Raw genomic sequence first — 13,721 nt, 5'->3', positions numbered from 1 at the left:
CGCTGCACACACCACTCACGCCCCGTGACTATGTACATATGTGTAAAAACTCCAAGATCGCATAACATAGGGACTAAAGAATAGCTTCCTTACTACAGTTTTTCACAATGCCACAGTTTCACATGCTCCCTGGTTGGTTAACATGTTGGTCAATGAAAACAGCTTTGAGTAGGCAAGCTTGCATGTTCAGGCCGCCTTTTTGTACCATGTTATTTTGCAGTTAATGTTTCATTACTGCCAATACAAAATGTTTGCTTGAATTACTGTTGTGAGAATGTTCTCAAACTTACTATGCATGCTGTTGCACACATTTAAAGACATATTACCTATTTTCTAGAACCAACGTATTACAGCAACTCCTCCTTCCACCAAAAAATCAGGGGTTTTAGACTCATGATGATGGCATTTTGAATAAATGTCACCTGAATACTGGTGTATGCCTTTGGATCACTGCATATAGAAAAGGCTGTGGAGGGATTTACCAAATGGCACAATTTCATAATGCCATTCATCTGCTTGTGTTATAATTACAGTGGCAGAGGCATGACCTATCACCAAACTGAAGGGTATTCCTAACGAATAATACTTCAAGGCATACAACACCCACTTTATAGTAAATGGTCTCTCTTCACTGGCTGGTTATCTGTCCAACTTTCTGCTGGTATATCCGACAGGATGTGCCTCCCTTTGAAATGGCTTGAGTTACCACTGCTCCTAAACCTACCTGTGATGCTCTGGTAATGTAGGGAAAACTCCAAAGTAAAATCAGAAGTAACTAGCACAGGGTTTGGGCAGTGTATCCTTTTTCGTTAAACACTCTCTTATTTGTTTCAAGAAGCCATTGCACCTTGACAGGAGATTTAATCTTCTGAGGTCTATCAGAAGTGTGGCAATAGAAACAAAATTAGTCACACATTTTCTTTAGTGCCTATCTAATCCAAGAAAATCCTTCACCTGACTTTTAGTGGAGGGTACAAGGGAGGGTACAAGGGAGTTTTTACTAGCTTGTATATTTTCTACTTGTAGTTCTAACCCCTCTTCCTAATAAGATATCCCAAGTTCTTGACTTCTGCTGTGCTTAGTTTACTTTTATTGTCACTCACAGTCAAGCCTACCTAGCCTGTAAATTCTAGTATGGCCTGCACTTTTAATATATGACAAACTCACGGTCCTATGAACGAATGATTGTATTATTTAAGTATGCTATAGCACAATGACAGTGTAACTTCAGCATTGTATCCATCAGTCTAATGATGACAGCTGGGGCTGCAAGTAAGCCACATGGTAACACTGTGTACTGAAACAGACCACCATGGCTTAGAAAAGTGTTTTTTGCCAGAGGATTAAGTGGTGTCTGTCAGTGTCCTTTTAAGAAGTCTACTGTTGTCAATTTTTAGTCACCTGAAAAAGCCCACCAGAAATTAGTATTTGCAATGGAGGACACTGATACCTGATTTCCTGGCTTTATTAGTTGGCTGTTCTTAATCGAAACCTGTTGGATTTCCTGGGCTGTTTTGTATGATGTCCTTGGGGCATACAATCTTTAATATGTTCTGTAAACTGACATGTTGATCTGTATCATTTTTAAATGGTCTGTTCTGTTATTATTAACTTTCATTATCAATGTCAGGGAAAACTCTCTCAGATGCCTGCTGTACAAAAGTTCAAACAGGGTAAATTTAGATGAAACTTATGGTGCCTCTTTGATTGCAAACAATACATAGGGTAACAACTGGCCCTAGTTTTTACCATCTGCATCATCAATAACTTTCCTTAACATGGATTTTGCTGTTTTATTAAATCTGCCTACTAATCCATTAGTTTGCAGATGGCAAACTGATATCTTCAACTGGCTGACTTTAAGCACAAACCTAGCCGATGCAGTACCTCTGGCATAACGGTAGTACACTAAGAAATAATTCTCTCTTTAGGCATACCCACTGTGGAGAATGGCAGTTTTCTAACAAACTGCCTTAACATTGGCTTTTGTCCAGTGACACTGTGTATTGAAATTTGGTAGCACAGACTAGATTTTACTAGTGATCCCATGATGCCCTAGCAGTACATTAAAGTGGCACCTCTGTGATGACCTATGAGAACAAGAGAATTTTATGCCTAGGATGAGATGACACATTTTTATTGCACTAAGAGCAAATGCTTATACATCATCTCTCTCTTCAGTATGTCTGGCCAGTGAACTCTGGCTGGTACTACCACCTTTGCTTTGTCATTCCCAAGGTAATCACCTGATAACTGATTGTGGGCTAGCTTCAACTAGTATACAATTCTTACACATCCCTGCTTTATACAAGAGGTCAACTTTCACCTTAAAATAGGGCTAACTAGTAACAGGAATATCTTCAGTAACTTTCTGTACAAACTTGGTTATGTTATTTCTTGCCATACTTAAAATATCCTCTCATTGTGCTGTTAAAATTTTTGTCGCTTATCACTAAGTCTGCTAACCCATGGTTACTTACTTCAGTAACTTGTCCTGAGGTAAAAAGTGAAACTTATTTCTCCTGAAACACTGGTGCTGTGGTTTCTTCTATGCTTTGCACTGCATATGGTAACCAAAACAACTCCTGCTTTACTTTAATTTTCTTCAGTGTGGTCCTGTAGAGAATGTTCTTTTACTTCCCCTCAGTGTGAGTGGATATCAACCCTTCATTTTGTTTCCATATGTTGCTGTCTCTTTGCAAAATCTATCTTTGAACAAAATGTATTGTCAGTTTCTTTTTTTCTTTCTTGGTTTACAGATAACTAGTGCTAAGAGTATGCCTGTATTTCAGATTTCTGCTTGATTCTAGCAGGTATAGGTTCATGTCTCTGCATTCTCCTGCTTAGCTGACTTTTTTTACTTCCAGGGCCATCACCTTGGTGCCCTACATCTCCTCTTTACTTCTGATTTTTGGAGTAATGTTTCTTGTAAGTTTCTATGCTGACTTCTGCCATTTACAAATATTAATCCTGAGCTCTCTGTTATAGCATGAAAACAACTGAAGGTCAACTCTCCTAAAGTTTTGGATTTCTGTTCTTCATGTTTCTGATAACATAATCCAAATTCAAAGTCACATTGCACCTCCTTTTGTAGCTTGTATACTAGCTGTCTTCACCTGGTTTGGTTCTTGCTGCTGATCTGCTTCCATCGCATTGTTATTCCGAGCAGGTAGATCTCTATCTTGTGAAGTGTATCTGGCTGTCAAACTGTGTAGATTATCCTTCCACCAATGTTTCCATAGAATTTAAAGTGTGGAAAATATTTCTTAATATTACATTACAAGTCAAATTTGGGGGTACAACCACAGCACGTAGCATTTTTCCCATATGACTCTTGAAATTTCTATCTGTGTAAAGGTATACGCTTTCATTTCACAATGAATGTGCATAATATCCACTATTGGGCTGCTGTTACTCTTATGCTTGCATACCAGGGAACCCATTCTCCCAGAAAACTAGCAGAAGCTAAGCCTCCCTTCCTTGTGAGAATATGTAACACTATACTAGCTTGGTTATGGCACCATGACATAGTGTTGATACATTTATTATAGCTGTGGTATTATTGCCTTCATAACAATTTAAAGCATGTATCTGAGTTTTCACATTTCTACAAGATGCTCTTTAATGTTGGTAGCACAGATCTTAGCAACATGTCTACTCCTACCACATTTGAAACAAATTAACAGATTCATAGGATTATAGGAGGTTATTGGTCATGAGGCCCTTAATAAGCTTAGCCAAGAGTTTAGCCCATTTTTAGACAAATCAACACCCGATGTCTCTGTCCAGCAGGGACATGGGTGGAATCTCAAGGTTATATTTTCTCTTTCCCATCCAGTTATCTAGGTTGCGCTTAAAAAGGGATTAAGAGGTACTCTGCTTGATATGGAGAGGGAATCTGTTCCATAGATCGGGGAGTCTCTGGGACACAAATCTGTCCCGCCAACAAGTCTTGTTGACGTCACAGACCATGTTGAAGCCACATGTATGGGTTACTCGAGTGGACCTTGACTTGTGGATATGCAGCAGTCCCATCCAGGTGGGGTCCGTGATCGCCTTGTACCCGACAGAGGTCACCTCTGAGGAGTCTGTATGAAACTGAGTAGAGGGCTAGGGCTTTTAGCCTATCTGTGTATGGTAGATGTTCGAGGCACTGGATTCTCCTGGGAAGATGGCATAATGGTTAAGGTGTTTGCCTTACAAACAGAAGGTGTAGGGTTTGATTCTCACATGGGGGAAGTGGCTAGGCTTAAAATGGCCTGCAAAGGCAGTTAGCTTAGTACCAGCCTATGAACCTATGAACCTATGAATCTCTGTGGTCTGTCCAACTGCTGCATGTGCTTTGTGAGGTACATGCCGAAAGGGGCATTGTACTCAATAATGGGCTTTATATGGGAAGAATACAGGGCTGTTATGACCTCTTTGTACCAGGATGAGATACCCTTACTTATGAGGTGGGCCATATAGAAGGCTTTCCGTACAATGGAAGCAACATGGTGATCAAAAGTCAGGTTGCTATCAACCTAGGTGCCTAAATCCCTCATGACTGATTGCATGCTTAGGACGTTGCTATTAATGTAATAATTTGTGGGGGCATCACACTCCCCAAAGGTAATGATGGTGATGCATTTTTTGGTATTCTGCTTGAGGCCATGTTTCTGGCACCAGTCATTTGTCTGAGTGAGACCCTCTTGGAGGATGTCCACATCATTGGGGGAATTAATGACAGCACCCAGCTTGCAGTCATCTGCAAACTTCGTCAGCCATAGCCCACTGGTTTTGGCCTGCACCTCAGAAAAGTATATCCCAAATAGCAGAGCCTCCAAGACGAACCTTGGAGTACGCTGCTTGTTATGGGTATGGGGAATAGTGTCAAAGGCTTTGGTCAGGTCAAGGTAGGTGGTGTGTACCATCTTCCCCTTGTCCATGGCTTTGGTGGCTGTTTCAAAGAAGGTGACCAAATTTAGCAGACATGACCTTCCCTTGAAGAAGCCAAACTGTGTGGGATTAAGTGTTTGGGGGTTGCCAATGTCCTTGTTAATGAGGTCCATGATAATCTGTTCCATGGCCTTGGAGATCAGGCTAGTTAGGTTGATGGGTCTGTAATTTCCTGGATTGGTGGACGCTCCACCTTTGTGTAAAGGGATAACAGTGGCTGTCCTCCACTCAGCTGGGATGAAGCCAGTACTCAGGCTTTAGTTGAATAGGGTGCCTAATGGTGTTGCAAGTTCCTGCCTGAGTTCACATAGGATGCAGCCTGGAATGTTATCGGGTCTTATGGAGGCTGTATTTTTTGCCTTTGAGAGAGAAGTGACCTGTTCCCTAGATATAAGGGGAAGGGGGCAGGTACTGGTGATGTCCTGATTTACTGAAGGGGGAAGACAGAGTGGTAAAGTTTTCATTGAAGCTGTTGGCCAGCAAGTTTGCATTATCTACGGCATTTGTATATGTGGTGTCCTTGACCCCCAGTTCTGCACAGATCTGGGCACTTGCTTTGAGGATGCAGACATATGTGAAGAAGGCCTTAGCATTGTGTCTAGTAGATGTGGCCAATTTTGACTCAAGTTTGCTTTGGAGGATTTCACTAGTGCTCTTAATTGCTTGTTCAGGCTAAGGAGACATTTCTTCCAATTAAGCACCTGCTCCTTCTTGGTCTTAGACAGCAATTTTTTTCTTTTGTTATAGAGGTTGATTATTGCAGATGTCCACCAGACAGGTTTACTCTTCCTTGTGGAGGATGATTTAGTCCTGTCGGGTATTCCCGATTCCATGCATCTATATAAATGCTTGTACAGTGCTTTGGTGTAGTTTTGGATATTGGTGCCAGTTCCTACAGAGGGGGAGGGGGCTGTGAAGCTGTTCATACTATCCCTCAGGAGGCTGTAAAGAGCTTTGGAGAAGTTTTTATGTCTGATCCTAGCTAGAGGGGAGTTGGAGATGGTGACTTCAAAAGTGACCACTTTATGGTTGGATATTACTAGGGAGGAGGATACTGTAGGGATGCTACAGTGGTTACTCATGTTGGTTAATATCAAGCCCAAGATATTATCACCTCTTTTGGGGAGTATCGACTAGCTGTTCCAAGGCATTTGCATTGATAAAATCAAGGAGTCTCTGGGCATTTGTGTTCTGGCATGAGTAATTCTTTCAGTCTATGTCACCCAGAATCAAGGTAAAGGGTTGAATCTTGATAAATTCGAACAGGTCCAAATAGTTGGATTGGGCATCTTGAGTCAGATTTGGGGGCATGTAGCCAGCTATGATTTGAATAGGGGTCTTGTCTATGGTTAACTGCACCTGGAGTGTCTCCTGTGTGTCATACTGTTTGACCAGTCTGGAAGTGTGAATGTCTTTAATGTATATTGAAACTCCACCTCGTTTGGTTTTACTGCTCACAGTTTGGGGACTGAATGTATGATAGGATGAGTAACCAGGTAAGGCTGGGATGCTCGCCACAGCTTTGAAACAGGTTTCTGTGACTGCACATATGTTAGCATTTTCCATGTTTAGGAATGCTTGCAATGAGTGCAGTTTCATGTTTAGACTAGTGTTTAACAGCGTGACCTTTAATTTGTGTTTTCTTGAAATTTTTATGTTGGTAATTTTAAACTCATCATTTTTACTAAAAAAGGCACTATAGGAGAGGCAAGAGGCTTTGAAAGAAGCCTGAAACCCAGGTGAGACAGATGCAGGCCATCTCTGGCAAAGCATCATGATCTGTCTATCATCTCTTCCCAGGCTGTCAGGTACTGGATCCCCCTGGACTGACACCAGAAACTAAGCCAATTGTTAGTCAATCATTTTCTGTTTGTTTTGAGACATCATTCTGGGTGATAGCAGAATGTTGCTTAAGTCTAGGGACATACCTGCTTGGGACACGTAATCAGCGAGCTCAATCATATCTCTCTTCATGTAGTCCAGACAGGTACGTTTCAAGTCATTGACACCAACATGGACTATGACAGTCAGAACGGTACCTGTTGTTGAGAGGCTTAAGTGTGTATGTGATGTGGTGGATTCTGTCACTTGACAGACAAATAACCATGACTTTCTCCTTATCCAGCCTGGTGAGAGGCACATCTGTGTGCCTCACAATGGAGTCTCCTATGACTAATATGTTGGGTGTATGATGAAGCCTTAGTAGCTATGAGGCACAGGTGTGTGGACTATGCATGGTATGTGATGTGGAGGGCTGTGGAGACTGCATGTGGTTTTGCCACGGAGGTCTCCTGTGTTTGAGTATGTTTATGTGGAGGACCTCTGCATATGTAGGTGTGTGCTGTTTAGGTGTGGGTAGTGTTTGAGGTGTAGTGATTGTGTTGACAACTTTCTTGATGCCAGATATACTGGCTTGAGGGAGAGAGAGCTTCGACTTGTTTCCTAATGTAATTGCATCTCTCACAAATTGTGTTCCCAGGTGGTAGTAGATGGTTGTCCATGAAGATGAGGCAGTTGCTACACTGTTTCAGGATGCCTATATCAACCAGACTGGCAGGAGAAACTGTAGGAAATTATCCATCCATATTTGTCAGAATCTGAGGGAGAAAGGACAGGGAGGGCTAAGGGGCAGACCTAAAGCCCAAGTTCTTAAACCAAAACTAAGAGCTTAAAATAACACTTACGAATAACACTTAAACAAGCAGTAATAAATGCAACAGAAAGATGCAGTTGAACACAAATAGAGAACAGGCAGCAAGTAGCAGGAAAAAGCAAAGTAAGATAAAGTAATAGAGTAATAGGAAGAAACACAAATTTGAAAAACAGCTGAATAAAGTGCCTTATGAAGTGAAAAGGGAATGAGCAGAAAGTGAGCAGGAACAAAAGATCAAGGTTAAGGGTCTAAAGGGGTTGGCTTTTCCCAAATGATCTCTGTATTAGGTAGAATGAGCTAAAGAGATGGGACTGGGAGGAGTGTCCCATATCAAATTTACACTAGGGGTGGGCAACTGCAAAAGCCACCAACTTTAAGAACACAACAGCAACAGGGTGGGAGAAAAAAAGTTTCACAGATCAGAAAACAAAATTTGGCCAGCAAATATATAAATAATTCAATCAAGCAAAAATAAAGACAGTGCAGAACAGTGAGCAATTAAAGTACCAAAAATATACTTATAAGCTCTATATTTCCAGATTGTTTGAGAAGCACACTCAGTCAGAACAGAAAGAGATTCTAGACATTAATTTCTGATTTCAGTTTAACAGAAGATGGCAAATTCTTTACTGTTGTTTTAGACACAGAAACATACAGTTTAGTGCGAAATATTGTGTTGTTAGCTGATAAACATTCTACTAAAGTAACTAGCTTATTGGACTGTTTGGAATCACTTTATTACCCATTTTATTGTATTACTAACCAAATCACTGTTAAAATCCTGCTGCTAAACTTTCAAGCATTTTCAATGTATTGTTAATATCTAAAGCTTTAAAATATTCCTTGAATCATGTATCTGTTCTCCTTTTTTATCTACATTTAAAGTCTTTTCACAAAATGTAATTGCTTATATTTCATAGGATACACCATCCCTGGCCAAAAATTATTTTCTTAAATTTGTCACAGTTGATGTAATTAGTTCCCGCCATGTCCATAAACATTTTCAGTGCCTCTTCTATCAGCCAAGATGGCAGGACTTGCCTAGTCTACATAGTCCATGCTCTCTGTGGTCACGTTGTACTCATTAGCCAGCCAAGAGGATTCCATTTAATCTTCTCCGGTTAGTTTTTTCATAGCAGACACAGTCTTGGGGCTGGCATCAGCACTAGTCAACAGTACTAGCTGTGTCTATAGATGCCCCAGTTTTGGTCTGTCCCCATTTGTGATTTCACATGTATTAATACAGTACTTAGTTCTCCCTGGTAGTAACCACTATAACACTTCTCCAGGAAGGTGGGAAATTGGTAGCCCAGATATGGTTTGTACTTAGCAGCAGCAGGATTGTGGGGATTGATAAAAACAAAATTGTAAGTCTCTGATAGTGACACCTTGGTTTTAACTTGACTGTAGTTGGTATATGATATGTTAATTCATATTTTTTGTACTGTATTCTGCCAAGAGTTATATAAATAATGCCTTTTGCTTCTTGTTTGCTGTAGCTCTTTACTTGCATATTTAACTGTCTACCTCAATCGATCATTGTAGATTTATTCTGGATCAAATGTCACACCTTCTGGCATTAGAATATGATCCATATATTGTCTGACTTTTCACTTTGATTTCTCATTCCCTCTTACTTGGCTTCAAGTTATGTTATTTCACTCTGTTTGTTCTTTTTTTTTTCCTCTGACCCCCCCCCCCCTCCCAGTAACATCATCAATTATGTTCACATCCTTTTCCAGTCTTTACTTGGGCGAGCACTCCTAATGCTAAGGAATAACAAAATAGTTGTCTAAGGAATCTGGAACTTCCTTGAACTTGTTTTATTTATCCTTCTCTGCTAGACACCTGCCTGTATCTTCCCTTAGCTATGCTACTCCTTGTTTTCCCCTTCAGAATAACTGTCCCTTTATTTAAGCATTATTATAATATATTACTTATCTGTTTACTAAGTAATATATTATAATAATGCTTAAATAAAGGGACAGTTATTCTGAAGGGGAAAACAAGAAGTAGCATAGCTAAGGGAAGATACAGGCAGGTGTCTAGAAGCGAAGGATATCTGTTTACTATCCATGGTGGTGGTGCTGCGGTAGTGTTGTCGCCTCACAGTAAGACGCTGTCCGGTTCGATTCTCAGCTAGAGCGTCTTCTGCATGGAGACGTGCATGAATGGGCGTACCTTCGTTGAAGGTTGTGTGTCAGGGCTGGTAACTCGGCACATAAAAATCAACTACCAATTATTAGTGGACGGAGTTCCGCTGTGGCGACCCCTAACCGGGAAAAGCCGAAAGACACAACAACAACAACTTATCTGTTTACTCATGTTTCAGGTTGCATCAATAGACTATGCACAATCAAGTGTTTTCAGAGCTCACAGGAGAGCATTGATCGGATTTAAATTATATGGTTTGAGTCAGAGTATGCAGAAAAAATCAAAGCCTGTTGCCACTGGTTACTTGTAATGAACAGGTACAACTCCTTTGTATATTTTGTAATTGTGAATGGCTTCTTTCTTGAAGGATTCTGTTAAGTCTGTCCTGTAAAAGGCTACGCCCAGTCCCTTAAATAATACAAACATCCTTCAAGGTTGTACCACTTTGTGGGGAATGGAAGTCAGTTTAGGCATGTCCAGTACACTGCTAATGCAGAGTGCCACCTTGGTCACAAAAAGCAACCATTGGCTTCTTGTCTTCAGGATGAAGAGTACTTGTACCTTGTTGCTTTAACTCATTGTGCTGTACTGGAAAAAAATCGGGTCTGTCTCATTCTGTCCTTGCTACATCTGTCTATAGATTTCTACTATCTTGTATTAACTGGGATATCTGTTGTTCTATCCTTTATGACACCACTTTATGCTTTTGTTTAAATGCCCTGCATTAGGATGGCTATCCCCTTCTTTACACATAGAAAGTCATAATACATAACTCTCAGATTGCATCCATTCATAACACTCCTTTCATCCTCACTCATAGACTTGATGTAACTTCTGTTTTAAAAAAGAACACTCTCTAACTTGTAATGTTTGATTATATCTCACATTTACTTCAAATTTTTCTACCTTTCAGGGCTTTCTGCTGCCAAGTTGCTAAGTGAGTCGGGGCTAAATGTGCTGGTACTAGAAGCCCGAGATAGGGTTGGGGGAAGGACCTACACTATCCAAGTAAGTGCCAACAAGGAAATAGCTCTGCCGCATTACTATAATTTAATGCATTACATTATTCCCTTCTACATATGTGTGTGTTTCTGTGAGTGCATGATTGTGCTAGCTTTCACATATGTGTGTACCTATTATGTTTATTTAATAATTTCAGATTGCTGTACATTTCATAAATGGTAAAAAGTCATGTGTGCCTATTAAAATAAAAGAAGTGCACTGTTTTCTGAACAAGTCAGTGAATTTGACATAATTTGTATATTAAAATATTCATTTAGTAGTTTTAATATTTATCTTGTATATATTTATACATTTATGTGATATTTGGACTGTTTTCAAATTAATATTTAAAATGGTAATCTAAAAATAAGATGGCAAAATGTTGGACAAATCTAAATTTCAAATTATAAAACTGCCCTTTGAAGACCTTTCCAAGTCCTTGTTTGGACAGTTTCACTGTTTCTTTATATTCTGACAGCTCTCCATTCCTTATTTATAATCCAAAGAACAGCACATTTCATGATGTGGCTTCTCAGTCTGTAATTGTCCCATCTGCTGCCATCGTTTTAGCACTATCACCCTGAGATAGTGTATAAACTGCCACATGTTTTGGTTTTACCTCAGAATGAGTACCAGGGAGTCCAAGTGTGATAGGTGCAAATACAGCTAGAGACAAACCTGACACAAAATGGTTATCTGCACCCATACACCAGACCTACATACTACTGTACAAACAGAAAACCTTCCTATGCTGAGGTGCTCCACGAATAACATCCAAAACCACAGATACTTCCTAGACTTGGTTCTGTAGGTGCCTGTATCACAGCCAAACCTCAGCAATGTGTTCAACACCCATTCCATACTACATACAGCTTCTTCCATCACTACCACAGACAAGGGTTGTCAGTATGGTTCTGCCAAGCCCTTCAAGTTACAGCATCATCTACTTGTCATGGCAACGTACTTCTTGTAGGTGATCTATAGTATGGGCACACTGAAGCCCCACTCACAAGGCTGAGCAAAGGCAGGATTAAAATCAGTGTCCCTTCGGGTGTTATAATCTGCCATGTCACTATGTATAGTATCTTCATCTCAAGTATGAATATGGCATTTTGTTTCTGTAAGTATGAGTGACTTGTGATTTAACCCCCTTAGACTAGATGAAGAAGGACAAGATGGAGATGTCTGAGTATGACTGGAAGGGAACTAATCTTGAGTGGTATTCTAGCAGCACTGAGAATGATTCCACATTATAAGTACCTCCTACCATTAATGAGGATGATGCCACAATTTAAGTACCTCCTACCACCTCATAGGATGATGCTACAATACAAGTACCTCTTGCCACCACTGAGGATGATGTCATGATGTAGGTATCTCCCACCACCACTGAGAATGATGTCACAATACAAGTGCCACCTGTTTCACCAGGAATGACATACCCTCACTGGTCAAATCATGTTACAGTGATGTTTTATTCAGCAAAGAGTCCCACTATAGATCAGCGACCATTTCTGCCACCTTTACATACCTCTCTAAGACTACTTTCCTATTATTCAGAGATTACCTCAAAAGATTAAAAAAACATTTCGGGAGCAAGATTAAATCTTACAGATTTGAACAAACTGATATGGTATGTGAGAGATGTACTTGCACAATGTAACTGGAGGTAAAGCTCTCCTATAAAAGTACTCCTAATGTCAATAAGGTTGTCAGTAGTACACACGCTGCACCCAACACACACAATTCAAAGCAGACATATAGACACACACATGCTGAAGCTCTTAAATGTAACCTTCTAAACCCCAAAGACCTCCTAGATGAAGCACACATAACAAATACCCTCAGCAGCCCCAAATGCACCCTTTCAGAACAACACCTTACATCAATGCATACAGCTACATCTCATAGAGCCTGTACCTCTAAGCCCATAAGGCAAGTCACCACACAATCCAACATTCTAGTCATTGGAGGCTCCATCATGAGGCACACTGATGTCCCGCTCACCAGGCCAAGTAAGGAGAGAGTCACGGTCAGTTGCTTATCAGGGGCTAGGATCCACCACATTGCACACACATTTAGGTCATTGGACCACAAGTACCAGTATGACCCGATCATAGTCCATGTGAGTGTAAATGACTTGAGATGCACCTCCCTAGACTATATGAAGAGAGACATCATGGAGCTCTCAGAATACATGTCCCAGGCTGGTATGAGCCTAGTACTGAGCAGCATTTTACTTTCTTCAAGGATGATGCCACAATAAGAACAAAAGATGACTGACATTAATAATTGGCTTAGTTTGTGGTGTCATTCTAAGGGGGTGCTATATTTGTCAGCATGGAAGGAAATGGTCAACATACCACACTGCTTTGCTAGGGATAGTCTGCACCTCTCCCCAATACACTTTCAAATATTAACTAAAACACTGTCTTCAACCATAGTGCCTTTCAATACCAAGCTGGAAGTACTTCCGACATAGCAAATAAAAAACAACAAAATCTAAAGTTATTACTGCTTAGTGGTAGAAATCTAAACAAAAAAAACTCTATTTCCTAAAAGCTCTCTTCACCCTAGAGAATGATGATGTCTCTGCAGTCACTGAGACATGGCTTAAAGCCACGGAGAGCACACTGACAGTGCAAGGTTATACTGCCTTCCACACATTTAGTCTAGCTACTACACAGACAGGAACTAAAGGTGGATGTGTCTCAATGTACATCAAAATAAATATACCTCGAGGCTGGTCAAACAGGACAATGCAGTTGAGCTGCTCCATGTTCAAATCACAATAGGCAAATTCTAATATCTCTTCCCTGCAAATCTATAGGTTCCCCTGTATGACCAAGAAAACTCATACCATGTATTTAAACTTATTAAAAATCCTTATCCAAGCCAATACCATATTCATGGGTGACTTTAATTACCCCACTATTAACAGCAAATCCTATACAACACCAAACATACATACATG

General features: G+C 40.3%; 1 protein-coding gene across 1 annotated transcript in view; it reads left to right on the top strand.

Moving 5' to 3' along the window:
* Positions 1-13,721, top strand: part of LOC122789724 (amine oxidase [flavin-containing]-like) — a 1,342,089-nt gene that overhangs the window by 36,094 nt on the left and 1,292,274 nt on the right. Inside the window, exon 2 of the mRNA XM_044057159.1 lies at positions 10,659-10,753. Coding sequence (XP_043913094.1) covers positions 10,659-10,753 — 95 coding nt within the window. The remainder of the gene's footprint in view (positions 1-10,658; positions 10,754-13,721) is intronic.

Source organism: Protopterus annectens, chromosome 15.part0 (assembly GCF_019279795.1).
Source record: "Protopterus annectens isolate FY-2018-M chromosome 15.part0, PAN1.0, whole genome shotgun sequence".
In the NCBI taxonomy this organism is placed as follows: domain Eukaryota; kingdom Metazoa; phylum Chordata; order Ceratodontiformes; family Protopteridae; genus Protopterus; species Protopterus annectens.
Note: the sequence above shows the minus strand (reverse complement) of the source record. Positions and strands in the feature narration are given on the sequence as shown.